We start from the raw sequence: 19,617 nt of genomic DNA, 5'->3' as shown, positions 1-19,617 counted from the left end.
TTATCTCTTTGAAGATATTCACCAATCCCGTGGTCAAGGCTGGCCTTGGGTCACCCTGCCTTGCGGCGGGTGCCTGTAAGCCTGTTGCTGTTGCTGCCGGAGAAAGCTTTTTTTTCTTTATATGTTTAACATTTCTAATAAAATCCCCCTTTCTCTTCTCTGAATACAAGATAGATTAATCAATGCTCAAAAAAACGACGATTTCATAATAAAGGCATGCATACACATAAAAACAATCTGAACAGAGAATGAAATATACCATCAGACTCTATGCAGACGCATCAAAATTCAAAACCAATATGGATAGAGAATCTAGTCTAATATCACACTAGAATTTGTGAACAAGATTCTGAAATGACCATTTTATTAACTTAAAAAAAAAGACTAGATAAAACAATTGACAATGTTAACTTCCTTGTTGCAAACCTTTGATAATTCTATCCCATGAAGTTGGCTTAATAGAGTTTAGGATTATCATTGGCATGGCTTGCATTATCACGACCATTTTGTTCATCACTTTTTTTCTTTTGATTATCATACATTAAGTAGGAATGTAACACTTGTTGATAATACAGATCATACCCAATCAACTCTTTAACTTCAAAATCATCAAGCCCAGCAAAATACCTATTCTCAGGAATCTTTGAAACTTCATAGAACCCTTCCCCTTCCTCGGTGGAAACATCCCCGACCTCTTCTTTATTAGTATTCATCTCATCAACATCATTATCTTCCTTGAAACCAGAATCATCACTCGAGCCTTTTTGTTCTTTGTCATCACCAACACTATCATTATCATCAGGATCATGATTTGGTGGCACCATAATGGCGATCTCCATCTCCATTAGCTTTAGGTTTTCGACACATGAATCATTTGAATCCATTAATGATTCAGTATCACTTACAACAGAGCTGTCAGTGTTGTAGTCCACCAACATCAACTCTGGCGTTGATTTATCAGTGTTAGAGGAGCTATCGCTACTGTAGTCTACCAGAATCAACTTTGTTGTTGGTTCATCACTTCTAGTGTTTCCCATGCTGCCACCATAAAGAACACAACTTCCTTCCTGAAAAATGAACATTTGATTTCGGGCGCGAGAGTAGCATAAATAAATTGCTCAGAGGTACCAAGTAGTATAGTTGACAATAGAAAAAAAGTACATAGTACATGTTTTACTTTGAAAAAACAAAAATAGGAGTGGTTCAAATATAATTTAATCTATATAATTATTATATGGGAGGTACATGTGATGTGTGTGATTTATTAACAATATCCATAAAACGATCCAACAAGACAAAATTACTTCATAATATGAGATTGACTATTTTTAATAACCCAAAAATTCTTAGCAAAATCAAACAAACTAGCATTCATACATAAATAAATCAAAATTTATATGAAATAATCTTCGAAAAAAAAGATGATGCACCGACGGTGTAAAGTTTTTTTACAATGTCAACCAATCGGATTTCAAGGATGTGCAACGTCAATTAATGAAATTAAATAAAAAGAGAGATTTTATGTGACACGTCAATTAATTAAAATTAAATAAAAAAGAGAGATTTTATCACATCATTGACATTTGATTGGTTGCAATCGTCAGTGTATAGAAATTAAACTCTTAATCTTCAATGGTAAAAGTCCTATAGTTTATGACTATTAATTTACATATCAATTAAAAAATGATGTGATAGAATAAATTAAGAGAGATATAAAAAAAAGTGTGGAAACAAGATGATAAATGATAAAGTGAGTGCACATGAATCAAAATCCAATCCAAAATCTTCACAACTAGTAAATGATTTTGTACCTTGTCCATCGTCATTAACTCTTAATCAAATTCTTGAATCTAATACCTCGACGTCAGTCTGAATCAAAATCTTCACGTACGACTAAATGATTGTGCACCTTTTACCCTGTCCATGCTCTTATATCCTCTTTCTTTTTACAATTTTAATTTTAATTAAAATACATTGATCTAATTAATGAAATAATAAATATTTATGTAAAACTTATCTATACCGTGACCGTACTAACATTATAATATACTTTTTCAATACATATAAAAAGTATTAAATTATATATATGTATAATACTATTATATAATATCTTATTAATTATAATATTTAAAAAACCAGACCAGTTATTGATTGAAAATTATAAAAATATTTTGGATTCGGTCGTCTTCGGTTATAATATAATATAATATAATAATATAAAATATATATACCTATATATGACCTCAATATGATAATATTCTTAAATTATTATAATATTTTAAAACTTAGACTCGCAATTAATGATTTGTATTTTACTAGTGTTTTTTTCCCGCGCGTTGCACGGGGAATATGTCTATCGTATTTGATATATCAATTGATACCTTGATTATTAAAAATATATTAAACAACAGATGAAATAGAAGAGTCAGAAATCCTAAGCAAAGTTGACTTAAAGACTTCTTTTCTAAGCCTGATCCAGATCCACAGGAACTCGTTTCACATTCTTTGTCAATATGAAGACAATAGCACAATTATAGATATAAGGAATTGTCAACATATTAAACAACAACACATCCATTGAATTGGTTTAGATCTCCAAATCGCAATCTTGATGGATTATTTTATTAGTAGAGCATGACCTACATCACCAAAGTTCATTTTCTATAACCAATAAATATGTGTGTATGTCCATGACCCTTGTTTTTTGACATCGTTATCTTATCAATTCCATCAATGTGAGTACAAAAACAACACACTCATCAGCCTATACAATGAGTAGTAAATGCTCTATAATTAATGCTATATAATTAATAAGTAACCAAAAATGATTAATTTTTAAGGTTATGTGCTAACAGTCTATTGGAGATTAAGCTCCACATGTTACTGCACCTGACTTGAAGAATCTCAATCTTCCAAGAAAATTCACATACAATCATCAATAGAGATGTATCTCATTTGGTAGTACACAAAGCCTGCATATAACAATAAAATCCATGAAAATCCTTTCTTTAGAGATCCTTTGTTTAAATCTCAAGATTTATTCCCTTGATGGGAGTCCTCATTTGAAATTCAAGTAATAAATATTAGAAGTCGAGTAAAAAAATATAGAATATTAAGAAAAAATTAGTAACAGTCTTTTTCAGCTTGTTTAGTACAGAAAATTCATTAGTTAACTTTTAAAACATGATTTCTTTACAACTTTGATTTGTTTAGTCTATTTCTGGTTAACAATCTCATTTTTTGCAGCGAATGGTGCAAACGTTATAGTGAAGGGTGTAAAACAAAAAATCTAGGTTTAGTTTACCATAACCTTTATCACGTCACAGTCAGATGCTGCAATACAATAAATTATTGGACTAATATAATAATAATGAGAAAGAAATCTTGTGAGAACTCAAATAAAAAATGTAAGTCCATTAGAAAGTCATGAGAAGAGCTAAAATTACCTCTTGAAGAGTAGTGCGGATTCAGCAAGAGGAAGAATGCAAGACATTGCTATCATCATTATAAAATCAAGGGGAAGAGCTCCCATCTTTCTGATGTTTGAAATCAAATTGAATGAGTTTCCAAAGTGAGAGAGTCAAAGTCAGAAACTAATGTAATTAAATTTAAATTTAAAATCAACAATATTTGAAAACAACAATAACATTATAATTGTCACATGATGAGGAGAGAAGAAAGTGAGAATGTATAATACCATTGCAGCTATAGCCTTATACAACCAGCTCTTTGGTATGTTTCTCCTTAAGCTTAGCGGAAAGTTGAGAAACTTCTTCCTCCATTTGCTTCTTCTTAGCTCGCTGCTCCCTCCTTCATTTCAAATTCCTTTTTCTGCCATTCAATTGTTGATTTATTAACATCTACTAATAGATATTAAACAAAAAGTAACCCAAAAATCAAAACATGAATCTCACACTTCAACCCACAAAACAACAAATTTTGTTTTAAAAAAAGATGTAACTTATCAACAGTAGGGAATTAAAAAAGGTACCTGCAAATGTTTGGTGTTCCATATGTTTCAGCAGGGAAAATTTCATAGAACACAAGCAAAAGAAAGCAAAAAATCAATAGCTGATCAAGGAGAGAGCAAATACATAAGCCAGTTTCCAATAAACTCAAAAAGCATGTAACTTCAATTTTTCGCACAAACTTAATTTCAATCCTAATTGCAAAGCTATTAATCCATAAACCTATCTCTGCTTATATTAACCAAGATAGTGTCAATCACTCCAAGGAAAAAAGAGGTTGGTACATGATGAGCTTTATAAAAATGTTTCTTATCATCCATAGGTTCTAAACTGTATTGATATGCTTTTAGAAAAACCTAAAGATATTTCATGGTAGATAGACAAAATCATCTCTAAAAAGGCATCTTTAATGGGTTCCCACCCATTTGATTGTCTATTTATGTCTATCATATCATATTAATCTATTGTGTCACAAAGTTTGCCCGTATTCAATAGTCAAAGTGATGCTATGCAAAACAAAGATTGGTAGGAAGCTAGTCCTAATCTGAATGGCTATAGACGAATAGAATAGAATATTGACTCATGCTTCAATAAACAGAATGTATGTAATGAAAACCTTGCCGATCAGAAATTGTAAGTCAGCACATTCCATAATTGTACATGCTTAATCATGAATTTATACTGACCCTTCATGTCATTCAATGGCCACCCGTGTACTCCTTCCATACATTTTTCATAGATATCTGAAAATTCAAAAGCTCCCCTAATCAGCATAAAAAAAAAACCCATCAAGCAAAAACAAACACAGGGAAAAAACTTTGCAAACAGGTCCAAGAAGAAAATGAAAAAAAAAAACCATATATGAAAAACAGAAAACTAAACACCATATCCTAAAAATGCCAAAGTTCAAAGAAGAACACAATTTTGGTTTTGTTGCTGGTTGTTTTGTATGTTGTTTATTTGTTTAAAAATCGGTTTCAAGATTTGTTATGGAAATAAATTTTAGGTGAATAAAAAGTTTATTTTTAGAGTATTAATTAAATTTTATGTTATTTTTATTGAATTTTCGGATTTTTATTTAATTAAGGTTTTTATGAGTTTTTGTTGTTATTTGATAGTTTTTATTAATTAATTTTTATGATATTTTTATTGAATTTTTAGTTTTTCATTTAATCTAGGTAAATCTTAGACAATTAGGGAAATTTTTTTAAAATTTTATGAAAAATTTTCTTAGATTTAAATTACCTTTAAAAAATCGATTTCAAGATTTGTTATGGAAATAAATTTTAGGTGAAGAAAAAGTTTATTTTTAGAGTATTAATTAAATTAAATTTTTATTTAATTTTCGGATTTTTATTTAATTCATAATTTTAAGTGTTTTTATTGTGATTTGGTAGATTTTGATAGTTTTTATTAATTAATTTTTATGTATTTTTTTGTTTTAAATTTGATCTAGGTAAATCTTAGATAATTAGGGCAAATACTCTAAAATAAAATAACATATTTCCTGAAATTAACATTAAATATATAATAAGATATATAAATTAAGATAAAATCAAAAAATAAACAACCTAAATCCAAATCAAATCTAAAATTTAAAAAGGTAATAAATAAAGATATATAAAAACTACAAAAATCTAGCAAATCACAATAAAAACTTATAAAATCCTGAATTAATTAAAAATCCGAAAATTCAATAAAAATACCATAAAAATTAATTAATACTCTAAAAATAAATAAAAAATAAATAAAGATAAAATCAAGAAATAAAAAACCTAAATCCTAATCAAATCTAAAATTAAAAAATGTATTTTTTTATTAAGGAGAAATAAGGTAAGGAAAAATCAAGGCACATGTGGCAAGTGGGGCCAAGGAGAAAGAGCTTACATGTAAAATATTAGGTGAGAATTAATCTGGGAGCGACACGTCACTAACTTGGCCTGTGAGAGCGACACGTCATGCTAGAAGTTGTTCTTTTCTAATATATATAGACTAGATTTTAGTTAAAGTGTTTACCATTATGTTTTCAACTAAATCCGATGATGAAAAAGTGGGCCTCTATGTCGTGGCCGATACTGTAACATCTCGATCTAACGACTGGTTTCACGGTAGCAACACATGTATTTTTAGCGCGTTTTATTCTCACTCACGCACTTCTTGAAAAAACTTCTGAAGCACAGAGTTGTCACAGCAGCCGAAGCTATGAAGGGTGCCTACAAGCTGAAAGATGAAATGTATTATCTAGTACTAGCTTTAACCGTGAAGAGTGTATCCAAATTCAAATTAAACTTGAACATAATAAGTTGGATTCAAGCAACCAAGTATATCTACGACTATCATGGACGATGAAGACTTGCTCAAAAGCATTTCTCTACAGCACCGAAAGTCTTCATTCATCTGATACAAATCAGAATACCTGCTCTCAAGTACTTGTGGTCAGAACGACTAGTTTACACTCTCTAATGTCTACTGCATACACTTAGTAACTCTCACGCCTTGCAACATCATATATTCAAGACTTAGTAAAATAACATATGCAACATAAAGAGAGAAGTGGTGATTGGGGTGAAGCGATCACAATGACTAAGGAGATAAGAGCAACGATTGTGGAAATTGTCAAATGAGCCAACAATCAAAGCGATTGAGAGTGAAAAGAAGAGAATGAAGATGAAAATAAATAAGAAGAGAGAATGAGCTGAAGAGTCAAATCCACAAAGATGAAAAGAAAGAAGAGAATAGCATGAGCTTATGAGTCAAATTTAGATATAAAGAAGAAAGATTGTACTACAAAATCAAATACATATTGATTGATGAGAAGAAGTAGAAGAAGAAATAGAGTGCTCTAATCAAGGGGGAGCATTTCTCAATTCGTCTTGAGTTCTCACAAGCTGAAGTTGTTCATCAAGTCAAGGGTCATGTAGCAAGAAGAAGGTGAAGCTCTATGAAGTTAGGGATCTGACTATACAAATCTAATATCCAGAAGACCTCAAGTGAAGGAGCAACAACAAGATGAAGAAAAGAAAGACTAAGTCGAATCTATTGCAATATCAATGCCAATGCTTGGAAGAGCACGAAGTGAAGATTGAAGAATGATTTTGATCATGAATCTCCAACGTCTACTCAACAAAGTCTTTCTTTTCTAGAGGTGAAATATTCTTAAGGTAAATTTGTATGCATCTCTCAAGTCTGTATGAAAAACACCTCAAATGTAATATTTGCAAATCTATGTGCTTTAAGAGGCACAACAAAGAGTACTTGTAATGTCAGGAGAGGCAGAGGAAAAAAAAATACTTGTTATGCCTGAAGAGACATGTACAAGATTACTCGTTATGCTTGGAAAGACATGGACAAGAATACTCGTTATGCCTGGAGAGATATGTACAAGAATCCTTATTATGCTTGAAGGGGTATGTACAATAATACTTGTAAGGAGAAATCATTGATACTTGATAGTGGAAATATTGGCAGTTGCCAAGGACTGGACGTAGCCCCCTATATTGTGTGAACCAGGATAAATGATTAGTGTACTGTCTGCTGCTTATTACTTTATCTCATCGTCTGCACAATATGTCTTTGGACGAAACATTCATATTAAGATGCCTTACAACGTCCAACAAAATATATTCAATCGCGATCGAATCACATACACACAATTCAACCCCTAACTAAAATTTATTAATCAATCATTATGTAATTAAATTAAAATAAAAAAAATTAACAAATAGACACATTTAACAATACGTTTAACTAAATTGCTTGTACTTGTTTAAAAAAATTGCTAATAATGTTATTACATACTACCTCCTCCGTTCCTTATTAACCATTCACATAGACGAATAAAATTTGGTCTTATATATACATACTCACTAATTAACATTTGAAGAGAGGTATTAAATAATATTTTTTCAAGTCATATTCTTGTGGGAACAACAAATGAGAAAATATAAAATACATTTTAGAGGGTAAAAATAGAAAAACAAATATTATACTTTTGTCTAGTTGTTGCTCATTGTGGGTTGGGTTGTTGCTAGCTATGCCGGTTTTTTTCCCCTTTGAGGAGGCTGTTTATCTTGACATTTTTCTCATTAATAGATATTTTGCTTTAAAAATAAATAAATTAATTTCACTCTTTAATATGTGAATTTCTTCCATTTTTGACAGTTAATTAGGAACGAGTAAAATTTATTAAGTTTTAATTATTAATTGTATTTATATATATGAATATAACAATTTTTTTGAAAGTAAGATATGAATATAACATTTGTCCAAATGGTACTATATGGTATTTTCTGATACATAGTAGTCAGATATAGGAGTATATGATTTGGTACATGTGTACCAAAAAGCAAAGAAGGTGGAGAGAATCTAGAAATGGGCATTTATAAAAGGAAAAGAAAAGAGGAAAGAGAGAGAGAAGAAACAGAGAATATAAAGAGACCGGATGTTGACAAATAATCATCATGTCACTATTCTTTAGAACCTCCTTTGATTTCTTCTTCTTGGGATCTCTCCCCTTCTCTTTCTCTCTCTAAATCGAAATCGATGATCAATGTTGTTGCAACAACACCTACTTCGTTATTTATCATGTAATTGTTTGTTGGCTTTCGCTTCCTTTTCTTTCTGTATTTTTCCTATTATTACAGCTGGTGTCTAAGTCTTAACACTGGTAGAATCAATGGCGGATTCTTAAGAGGATGTTGTGGTTCTGAGGTAATTTACCATACTTGCTGAATTGTATATATTTTTCAATTTTAACTCGATGATTTGATTGATATATTTGGTTTCGATATTCAACAACTACTTTTATTTTCAGTGCGATGAATCAATGAATGAAATTCTTAGTCGTTCATCTAGGTTTTGCATCTCTTTCATTTATTTATTTATTATCATTACTATTGGCTGTGTTTGGTTTTCAGTTTGGAAGTCTGTTTGGGACACTGGAATACGAGATTACACATTCCAATGTTCCAAACGTGAAAGAGGCTTTAGAGCTCTGTTGGGTGAAATCACTTTCAAATTGAAAATCGAACAGACATAATGGTTTCCTAGTGATGAGTTTGTGATGCCAAGAACATAGTCCTACATTTTTAATTTCAATGATGAGCCTGTGTATACCCATAAACCTGATAACTACTGACTGTCACTTAGATTTTGGAAATTCCATCCGTCCCAAGATTGAGTGGTTGAGAAAGAATTAGTTTTAAACCTTAATGCATTTGAAAGCATAGATAAGTCTTGTGTGGTAGAAACTAGAAAGCCGTCGCTGTGAAAAGACTTATTAGAATCACTTGTGCCTTATGTGCTACTTTAGTGAGTGTGTTTTAGTTAGTTTACTTTGCCCTGATAGTTAAATTGTGTATTTCTAATCTCTGTCCGTTGCTGGTTTAAATGTTGTTACTACTTCCATGGTGTGAGTGTGATATATCATGTTCAAATTGATTCTCGAAATCCTTGTCCTTCATCAAAATACTGACATCTAAGTGGGGGAAGAAACTATTTGAGTTGGTAGTGTTATTTTTTTGACGGAATCAGAAGATGGGACAAAAGATTTGATTCAGGATTTATTACTGGCATACAAGTGCTGCTTCTGCGATTGCTAAGAAGCTCAGATACTTAGTATGACACAGGTAGCATACAAATGAATTCGGAGATATGGGAAATTCATAAAACTCAAGATAGAATAGAGCCTAGATGGAACATGAATTTATAAAAATGCACATTAGTTGTAAAGAGACAATGGTATTGTTGGTTAATATACAATCAAATTAATGGATGATGATCCCAGTTCACAACATGTAAAAATGCATGTGATCAAATAGGGTAATTGGTCCTCAATCCCGCTATATTAGAAGGAATGCCACTGTCAAATTGTCATATGAATAACCCTGATCATCTTTTTGCACACCTAGAACATTTCAGAGTGCACTTGAAGTTAACACCAAAAAGTGTGTGCATTAGTCACCTGAAGCCCTATTTTCAAGGATGTTTCTTACATCTTTTTCACGGTTCTGCAACCCTGGTGTTTGGCTAATTTAGGGATGTCTTTATTTGTTATTATAGTCCGAAGCAGTATCCTCGTGCTATTAAAAAAAATTACACTTTGTCATGTAGTATTATTCACCCATACAAGCACTGGATTTGTGAAATTTCATCACGAGACAGTAGTTAACATAGCTATGGATTTATGAGTTAACTTATGCGGTAATTATTAGGAGCTACATTGTGCACAGATTTTCTAAGCAGCAACAGATGATTTCTAGCTGCCATAAGGAGTCTGCTTGTTTAAGGGTCTTAACAGCTTCGGATTGTAGCATGTTCTTTCTTCATTCGCATACTCTTTCTAGCCCAGCATTTCAGTAGATACTCTTACCCTAACAAAGTAAGCTTTTGGGATAATTGGTTCATGATATGGTATCATACCTCTATGATCAAATGGTCTATGATTCAGTTCTTGCCTCCCCCATTCTTTTGATAAAAAAAGTTGAATTTTAGCACAAGCTAAGTAACTTGAGCATTGTCCACGCTTTTATTCCAAAGGCCTCTTGTAGGAGAGGGCATCAAGCGTGTTAGAAATATAATATAAAATCATTCATATGTCTCAACTTAATAACTTAAGCTTTTGGGGTCGTTGGTTAATAATACTCTTCAACCAGACGAGACTCATGAAGTTTCTATATTTGAAATTGAAGATTTAATTTCATTCATTATACTTGTAGATCATTGTATTTCAATGAATTTAAAATCCTGATTAATCTATACTTTTTTTTTCCGGGAAATATTTGCTTTCATCATTCAAGTAAATTTAATTAATGAATTATAAAAAGCTGAATATTTTTGGATATGCAACCATATTTGCTAGCTCTTTATGTGTCATGTATTATATGGATTTGAGTCATTCAATTATCTGGACACACTTCATGGATTATATGTGGTATTTGATAGAGTCTGAAATAAGTTAAGATACTGCATGGATTGCGATGTTATTGAGTTGAAATGCTAGCGATGTATTAGTTAATTTATTTATGATAAAAATCTCATTTAATCATAATTGTTGAATTATCAGGGATGGGAACCAAAGTTCAGAGTCTGCCAGGATACTACTCAATGAGAGATCTTAATGAGGAATCCAGCAGTTGTGGCTGGCCCTTATTTTATGGAGATAAAGCACTGGCAAATGGGCAATATTATCATAACTATCTGTCAAGCGCTGCTGTGGATGTAAGTTCAGCATCTGATAAGGATGTGGTGAAGCAGATGATGCTTGGCCATGAGGCTATATTTAAGAATCAGGTATGAAGGTTCTAATTTCTTTTGATCACCTAGGTCTAGCTTAATTAATAAGCATGCAGGAGGTTTTTAGTGATTAGGGTTTGAATATTGTTGGCCAATTAAAAAATAAATATGAGGAATTTTTAATATTATGAATTTTGACTTCTTTTATCTGTCATTAGAGCTGTTTTCTTAAAATGTGGCATTTTTGCTGCTGTTGTTGAGAAGTGCTTGACATTGAACTATCAACACCAGTTTGGTTCAAGATTGTTTTTAATTAGCTTTAGAAGTGGTGGTATTGTTTGGCATAATTTTTTATGCACCCTATGATTGACAAACCTAGTAACCGACTGATATATTTAAAATATGTATTACCAATCAGGTCTTTGAACTTCATCGTTTATACAGAATACAGAGGGATTTGATGGATGAAGTTAAATTGAAAGAGTTACAAAGCCAGTTATCTGTTGGGACATCATTTTCTGCAGGTCCTTTGCCATCTCAGATAACCTCTGAAGATGGTAAAAAGTGGCACATTCCTGGCTTTCCAATTATAGGAAGTTCTACATGTGATAGAGCATCTATTTCGAGCGTTGAGGGCATTCATTCTCCTTTGGGATTAAGTAAAGGAAGTAAGCAAGCATGTCTCTTTCCATCACCAAATGGAAGTAGTTCAAAAGATGTTGAGGTACTGGGATCCAGACCCTCAAAGGTGAGGAGAAAAATGTTTGATCTTCACCTCCCCGCTGATGAGTACATTGATACTGAGGAAAGTGAAAAGTTTAATCATGAAAATATAAGTGGCTCGAAAAAGTTTCATCCTGAAATAAATTGTAAAAATGGAAATGGAGTTACTGAGAAGCTATTTTGCTGCAATGGTAGGAAGGCTAGCAGTCAGGAACACACTTCTAGATCTGAGAAATCTTCAAGGAGCAGTAATGGTTTGGCTGACTTAAATGAACCTGTTCAAGTGGAAGAATCCAAAGACATTGCATATGTGCCTCCTCCACACCATAATTCTTATGAAGTGGCAACTGAATGCTCTAATCTGTCTACCAAACAGAAGTCAAGGTTATTTAGTTTGTCCAGAGAAGATTTACTCAACTCACATCATGGAACTAACAGTTGGGCTCAAAGTAATGGATATTTGGAGAGTAGTGGAAAAGTGTGCTTGTCATCAATGGAGACAGGTAACATTTTTATTATTGAGCTATTTTGAACTGTTGCCTTCCCCCGCGCCGGCTGTGTAAAAAAATTGTATACTACTTATATTGAATTTTGGATTTGGCCTTCTTATTCATTTCAAAGACATGTTAATAAAATAGGTATGTCTTATGGTAACTTATGTTAAAATAAGCTGATAAAAGAGACAGGAAGTACTGGAAAATTTAGATCTGTTTTAGCATGTGAAAGCTGACGGATATTTTTAATTATTAGTTAATCTGATATTTTTTTCTCCTACTAGAATTTTGCAAAGTTTTTAGAAAACATTTTATTTCTAACAATTTTTCTTTTCGACCAAATTTCCTTTTAACTAAGTAGCAGTAAACAAGTAGTAACCTTGATATGATATCTGATGAATTGTATCTTAACAGTTATGATTTTAACGTTACAGGGCAAGCTAAAAGCAGTGTGAGTTCTCTGTCACATCAGACACAGTCACCACAAACCAACAGGAGTTTGGTAGATAGTTGGCATCTTCCTATCAATTTGAAGCTTAACCCAGGCTTTAAATGTGAGACATCTGTGAAGAATGGATTTTACCCCGGGATTTCATCTGGATCCAAGGAGTTGTCAGGGAACTTCTCATCAATTAGCTATGACTATCTCAACCATAAGAATGATTGCAAGAAGATTACAGAACAGTTCAATAATGGTTCTATAAACTTTTATAACAGTTCAAATTCAAATTGCAATGACATCAAGTCTGGAAAAGATATTGACTTGAATGTGCTGTTTATAAATGATGGAGAACAGAAGCATGAGGAGCAGCTTGCAGCGTTGCCTTGGCTTAGAGCGAAGACAAAATGTAAGAATGAGGCACAAAATGCTGGTAGAAGCTTAACTGCTGGAGAGTTAAGCTTTTTCCAAGTTGCTTCTTCATCTAACATAAATGAAACTGGAGAAGGGTCTAGTGGAAAAATTATGCACAGCATATCAGGTTTGGGTTCAAATGATATTGAGCCAAGGAAGATCAAAGCAAGTGAGAGCTGCAGTAAAAAGAAAATTCTTGGTGTTCCCATATTTGATATGCCTCAAATTTCTCCTAAGGGTTCATCTTCATGCATTTCTCCCCCTGTCTCTGTTTCGCATCCATCTGACATAGAATCAGTGGGAATTCATCGGAAAAACCAGGTTCTTGATATGAACATGCCTTATGATGCTGATGTTCTTGATTTGGACAAACAAGCTGGCGATGAAACTATTTTTTGTAAGAAAGGATCATCAAAGGAAACCAACTCTAGAAATCAGATTGACCTTAATTTGAGTATGAGTGAGGATGAAACATTTCTGACAGCTATTCGAACTACCAGTGTAGAAATGAAGGCAGAAATAGATCTCGAAGCCCCTGCTGTTCCTGAGACAGAGCAGGATACCTTTTCTGAAGAGAAGCAGCTTGAAACAACTTTAGTATCACCACTAGGCCCACAGGACACTGTTGAACAAACGCAGGATGAATCTTTGAGGCATGCCGCAGAGGCAATTGTCGTCCTGTCATCTCATTGCGGCGATCAAGTGGATAATGTGATCAGCAGTCCATCAGAAAGGCCAATGATGGACCCTCTAAGTTGGTTCGTGGATGTAGTTTCCTCATGTACAGATGATTTACCGAGTAAGTTTGATAATTCACGGGGAAAAGATGGTGAGGATAATGGGGAAATGGATTACTTTGAGTCCATGACATTGAAACTGACTGAGACCAAGAAAGAAGACTACATGCCCAAGCCACTTGTTCCAGAAGATTTCAAAGTCCAAGAAGCTGGAACAACTTCGTTGCCTACAACTCGGGCACGAAAGGGGCCAGCAAGGAGAGGGAGGCAGCGGAGGGATTTCCAAAGGGACATCCTTCCGGGTCTTACATCTTTATCAAGGCATGATGTAAGAGAAGATCTTCAGACATTTGGAGGGCTTATGAAAGCTACAGGTCATGCATGGGATTCAGGATTAACCAGGAGAGGCTCTTCTAGGAATGGATATGGCAGGGGTCGGCGAAGGTCACAGGTCGCACCATCTCCCCCTCCCCCTCCTCCAGTGGCAATGACTGAAACTTGCACTCCATTGAAACATAAGCTTAACAATATTGAATTGGGATTGGAGGATAGAAGCCTAACAGGTTGGGGCAAGACAACTAGAAGGCCCCGCCGACAGAGGTGCCCTTCAGGTAATCCGTCATCTATCTGGATAATCTAATCATTGTATCAGACTCAAATTTATATATCAGAATTTATAGAGGGTAAACAAGCAAGCACAGGGATTTCTCTTTGTACATTTCTTCAAACCTGTATTTGGATATATGCTTGATTCAGCCAGTCTTCAGGTGAAAGTTTATATACGAACTTGTTATTATTCTTAAATAATGTTGGATGATTAATTCTTGGTTATATTTAAGAACTTTTGAGATATATACTGGCTTGTGCACTCTCACATTCTTGGATTTTTACTAGAAACTGCGCATTAGGCTGCATGCTTGAATAAATTTTGTAATTATCAAGGAAGCCTAGGATGTTCAGTATAAAGAAATTTTCTATGAAACAGATTTTTATGGGGGAGGGGTGTAGCTGACAAAACTCGATTTTGTCTTTAAGAGGAATTCTGATGTAGACACAGGCTTTTATATGCATTAGTAGATTGTGGATAAAAATGTTTTTTTTTTAAGAATACGTGTGAAGTTGTATTTAGGATTTATCTTATGAGAATTGTAATTTTATTTGAGAACATATGAATAAATCAAGACCATTAAATCTAATTATGAATGGTTAATATTAAAATAATTTAATAGTTATGTAATACTCACGTGTCATGACTTTTTAAAAAAATCATATTAATGTTTTAGTCTTTACCCATAACACCGAGGTTCTTTCAAATATCTTCTCTTGTATTCAACATGATGTATTGGCCTCGACAACCGTTTTTTCTTGATTTATTGAAGCATTTTTCAAAAAAAACCAACAAGATGAAATTGAGGGGTCAATGGATTATTTTCCAACACCAGACCGATGAAAAAAATAAAAATTCCTATGTCATTTGAAGAGCACCATGGGCAGATTATGGTCACTAGTCAAATAACGTTTTCATCTTTGTATATTACGCTAAGTTTGAAAATGGTTCATTTCCGGAGCAAAATTTGAATTCAGTCCCTACTGTTTGAGAAACTACTTGGTTTTAGTCAGGTGGTGGTCCGGTGAGTCGGTGACTTTTGCCACTAACTCACTAGTTAATATAAACCCGACTAATCGGTGAATCTATGTCGTAAATTACAAGTAAGATTTATGAAGCCATGAGACAAATATCACCTGACCACCACCTCCAACAAAGACCAAAATCAGGTAATTTCTCAAATAGTAAAGACCGAGTTCAAACTTAACTCACCTGAAACGTTATTTAACCCACCCTAAATCCATATATGCTTTGCTTTCTAATGTTTATGTAGGCTTATTACGTGTATACTTCAAAATCTTCAACTAGCTTCTACCATAGAAACATGTTGGTAGCACCATGTTCTCTGTTCCATTCCTCTAAATCTCTTATTCAATTCAGGTCCCTCAGCAGCTACATTGCCTTTACACTTCCTCATCCTCCCACTCTCTACCTCTCTCCCATCTGCAAAAACATCGACACCGTCAAAAAATTCCACGCCTCCCTCATCGTCCATGGCTTCCCCGGCGACACCAAGCTCCTCAGCCTCTACGCCTCCTTCGGCTTCCTCCGCCACGCGCGCCGCCTCTTCGACCACCTCCCCTCCCCAAACCTCCACTCCTTCAAAGCCATGCTCCGCTGGTACTTCCTCAACAACCTCCACTCCGACGTCGTTTCCTTCTACCACCTCACGCGTTACACTCTCGGTTTCTTCCACGACCTCGTCGTTTTCTCCATCGTCCTCAAGGCCTGCTCCGAGCTTCGCGACGTCGTTCAAGCCGCCAGGCTCCACTGCCATGTTATCAAGTCCGGCCCCTCCGACGGGTTTGTCCTCAACGGCCTTGTTGACGCTTACTCGAAATGCGGCCATGTTTGCAGTGCACGCAAAGTGTTCGATGAAATTGCTGAACGGAACGTTGTGTCGTGGACCTCCATGATCGTTGCGTACGTGCAAAATGATTGCGCGGTGGAAGGGTTGAGGTTGTTTAATAGAATGAGGGAAGGGTTTGTTGATGGGAATGACTTCACCGTTGGGAGCTTGGTCACCGCGTGCACGAAATTGGGGTCGTTGCATCAGGGGAAGTGGGTTCATGGCTATGTTGTTAAGAGTGGGATTCACGTGAATTCTTTCTTGGCAACTAGTCTGTTGAACATGTATGTAAAATGTGGGGACATTGGGGATGCTCGTAAAGTTTTCGATGAAATGTTGACAAGTGATGATGAGCTTGACCTTGTGTCGTGGACTGCTATGATAGTTGGGTACTCGCAGAGAGGACACCCTCTTAAAGCGCTGGAATTGTTCACTGATCGGAATTGGGCAGGGATTTTGCCTAATTCCGTTACCGTTGCGAGTTTGCTCTCTGCGTCTGCTCAACTAAGTAATGCTGTTATGGGAATGTTGCTTCATGGTCTTGTGGTGAAGTGTGGGTTGTTTGATAATACTCCTGTGAGGAATGCTCTTATTGATATGTATGCAAAGTGCCACCTCGTTTCAGATGCTCGTTATGTGTTTGAAACGACGGTCCAAAAGGATGTTGTCTCTTGGAACTCGTTTATTTCTGGTTGTGCTCAGAGTGGCTCTGCTTATGAAGCTCTTGAGATGTTTCAAAGGATGAGATCAGAGTCATTTTCGCCACCAGATGCAGTTACCGTGGTTGGTGTTCTCTCGGCTTGTGCTTCCCTCGGAGCTCTTCCACTTGGTTCTTCCATTCATGCTTTTGCCTTGAAGGATGGCCTCGTGTCATGTAGCATTTATGTTGGGACTGCGCTGCTCAACTTTTATGCAAAATGTGGGGATGCAAAATCCGCTCGTATGGTGTTTGATGGGATGGGAGAGAAGAATGCCGTGACATGGAGTGCAATGATTGGTGGTTATGGAATGCAAGGTGATGGTGTTGGATCCATTGCGCTGTTCAGGGATATGTTGAAGGAGGAATGTGAGCCTAATGAAGTGGTCTTCACTTCTGTATTAGCAGCCTGCAGCCATTCAGGAATGGTTGGTGAAGGGTCCAGGTTATTTCATATGATGTGTCGGGAACTGAACTTTGTTCCTTCCATGAAGCATTATGCGTGTATGGTTGATCTATTGGCACGTGCTGGCAACCTTAAAGAGGCATTGGACTTCATTGACAAAATGCCTGTTCAACCTGGTGTTAGTGTTTTTGGTGCTTATTTGCATGGATGTGGACTTCATTCTGAGTTTGAATTGGGAGAAGTGGCAATTAGGAGAATGTTAGAGTTGCACCCTGATCAAGCTTGTTACTATGTGCTTGTGTCCAACCTTTATGCTTCAGATGGGAGATGGGGCATGGTTAAGCAGGTGAGGGAGATGATAAAGCAAAGGGGATTGAACAAGGTCCCTGGTTGTAGTCTAGTGGAGATAGATCTCAATGATACATATTCCAAAGTGACAATTTTTCCTTAATCGTGTCAACTTTGTGCATGATTATATACTTCATAGTAGCAAAACTAATTGCTCAAACAAGTGGTTCAATCGATAACATTTGATGAGCACCACCAGCATACTCGAGCTGAAAAAGTTTAGAAAAACAATCTTGGAAGATTTGAGATAACCATTGGGGGGTTAGACTCAAGGAGAGGCATAAGCTAGTAGGTCTCTTTTGAGGTCAGTGACCAAAATGGTGAGCATGAAGCTGGGAAAATGGCCTTAAAAGGTTGAACAATGACATATACAATTAAAGTTACTAACAAATCAAAAACTCTGTAATTTAATAAAGCTATTTGTTTATGTATATTATTATCTAACATCTATTGTTAACTTTGACTAGATTCCTTGTTCTTAATCCAAAATTCCACCTAGTAAGGTTTGTCGACGCAACACTAGCAAGGAAAGGTTTGTCGACATTTGTCGAAATTTGACGAAGAAAAGCCATGAAAAATACTAAGTTAAACTGGCAAGTTGAGTTAATCGTGAAATTCGACAACCACAAACGCTTGGAGCAGTTACAAAGGAAGTGGGCAGTTAAGAGCACGTGCACTCACCCTCGATGCAAAGAAACGGTTAAGAGCGTGTGCCTTCACCCACGACGCAGGTCACCCACGATGCAGGCAAGCGGTTGAGATACATGCCCTTTCCCACGATGCAAGAAGCTTATGGAGCAAGTATGAGATCGTGGATCAGCAAGCCCACTAACCCATTCAGCAGGAAGAAAAACCGCCAAGGACATGTGAAGCAATGGAGCACTATAAATAGGAGAACATCATTCAGAAAAAGGGTTCCCAACTCAACTCCAAAAAACTCACTAAAAAGCTCACATGTCCGCATCAAAGAGACTTCAAGAGCCTAACGTGATGATGAAGGAGTATGTTGCAGAACCATTTACAATTCCTGCATTTAGTGTTTTCGAACTTGCTGTTTTATTCACTTCCCTGTCAATTTCTCATTTGATGTAATTTTCCTTTGTTTTTTGACTTACTTTTCTTGTACTTTGCACTTTGATTAATGAAATCCGGTTTCCAGTCTTTGTAAATCACTTGTTTTCTTTGCAAGTTCATCCGTTCACTCTTGTTTGTCGAGAAACACCCTTCACACACAACACTTTGGGAAGACGTTTTCCCAAAAGAACTCATAATCTTAAACTTTCTCCAGTCGAAATTGGAGAATGTTTGTTTACCAATATCACCGTAAACACTTGTCCTTTGTTTCAAGCATCTCCTATATACCCCCGACACCCCGTATTTCTCGTTCACCAATATGCGGTAGCAGTGCGCAAGTAAGAATGCCAATTTTCATCTATAAATTTTACATATTTATCTTTTGACATTACTTTATGTTTTACCTTCCTACATTTTAATTAATTGAACCATAAATAATTCGACCCTTTGTTATCGCTTTAAGCCTCTTAGCCATTTTAGTCGTTTCCTTAGTTCATAACTTTGCCTTTGTCACAACTTCACAGTAATAATTACTATGAGCTTTTAAAGTGTCTTAAGAATCTACATTGAGGAACAAAATCATTAAAGAATTGTTTCGTTGATTTCTCGACCTACCAACAATGCTACT

The 19,617-nt window shown here is 35.1% G+C and overlaps 2 protein-coding genes and 1 long non-coding RNA gene across 4 annotated transcripts; 2 read left to right on the top strand and 1 right to left on the bottom strand.

Annotated features, from left to right (window-relative positions):
• Nucleotides 1-334: 334 nt before the first annotated feature.
• LOC130711029 (uncharacterized) lies at nucleotides 335-4,716 on the bottom strand. 2 transcript variants are annotated; one of them, XR_009010543.1, is made up of 5 exons: nucleotides 3,992-4,716; nucleotides 3,698-3,831; nucleotides 3,447-3,536; nucleotides 2,890-2,972; nucleotides 335-1,067 (listed from the first exon to the last, which is right to left on the bottom strand). It is a non-coding gene; the product is annotated as an uncharacterized LOC130711029 (long non-coding RNA). The 2 variants fall into 2 exon arrangements; XR_009010542.1 differs by lacking the exon at nucleotides 335-1,067 and having other exon boundaries at nucleotides 1,074-2,972; nucleotides 3,992-4,589.
• A 3,619-nt stretch (nucleotides 4,717-8,335) lies between these two features.
• LOC130711320 (uncharacterized) lies at nucleotides 8,336-14,860 on the top strand. The gene is made up of 4 exons (XM_057560882.1): nucleotides 8,336-8,678; nucleotides 11,032-11,258; nucleotides 11,620-12,427; nucleotides 12,853-14,860. Exons 2-4 carry the CDS (start codon nucleotides 11,034-11,036, stop codon nucleotides 14,646-14,648), a joined length of 2,829 nt encoding a protein of 942 aa, XP_057416865.1. The 5' UTR covers nucleotides 8,336-8,678; nucleotides 11,032-11,033; the 3' UTR covers nucleotides 14,649-14,860.
• Nucleotides 14,861-15,563: 703 nt separating this feature from the next.
• LOC130715912 (pentatricopeptide repeat-containing protein At2g03380, mitochondrial) lies at nucleotides 15,564-19,060 on the top strand. The gene has a single exon (XM_057566068.1). The coding sequence runs from the start codon at nucleotides 15,940-15,942 to the stop codon at nucleotides 18,016-18,018; it is 2,079 nt and encodes a 692-aa protein (XP_057422051.1). The 5' UTR covers nucleotides 15,564-15,939; the 3' UTR covers nucleotides 18,019-19,060.
• The last annotated feature ends 557 nt before the right edge of the window (nucleotides 19,061-19,617 follow it).

Source organism: Lotus japonicus, chromosome 4, assembly GCF_012489685.1.
Source record: "Lotus japonicus ecotype B-129 chromosome 4, LjGifu_v1.2".
NCBI classification, from domain to species: Eukaryota; Viridiplantae; Streptophyta; class Magnoliopsida; order Fabales; family Fabaceae; genus Lotus; species Lotus japonicus.
The sequence above is the reverse complement of the archived record's forward strand: the minus strand, read 5'-3'. Positions and strand labels throughout refer to the sequence as shown.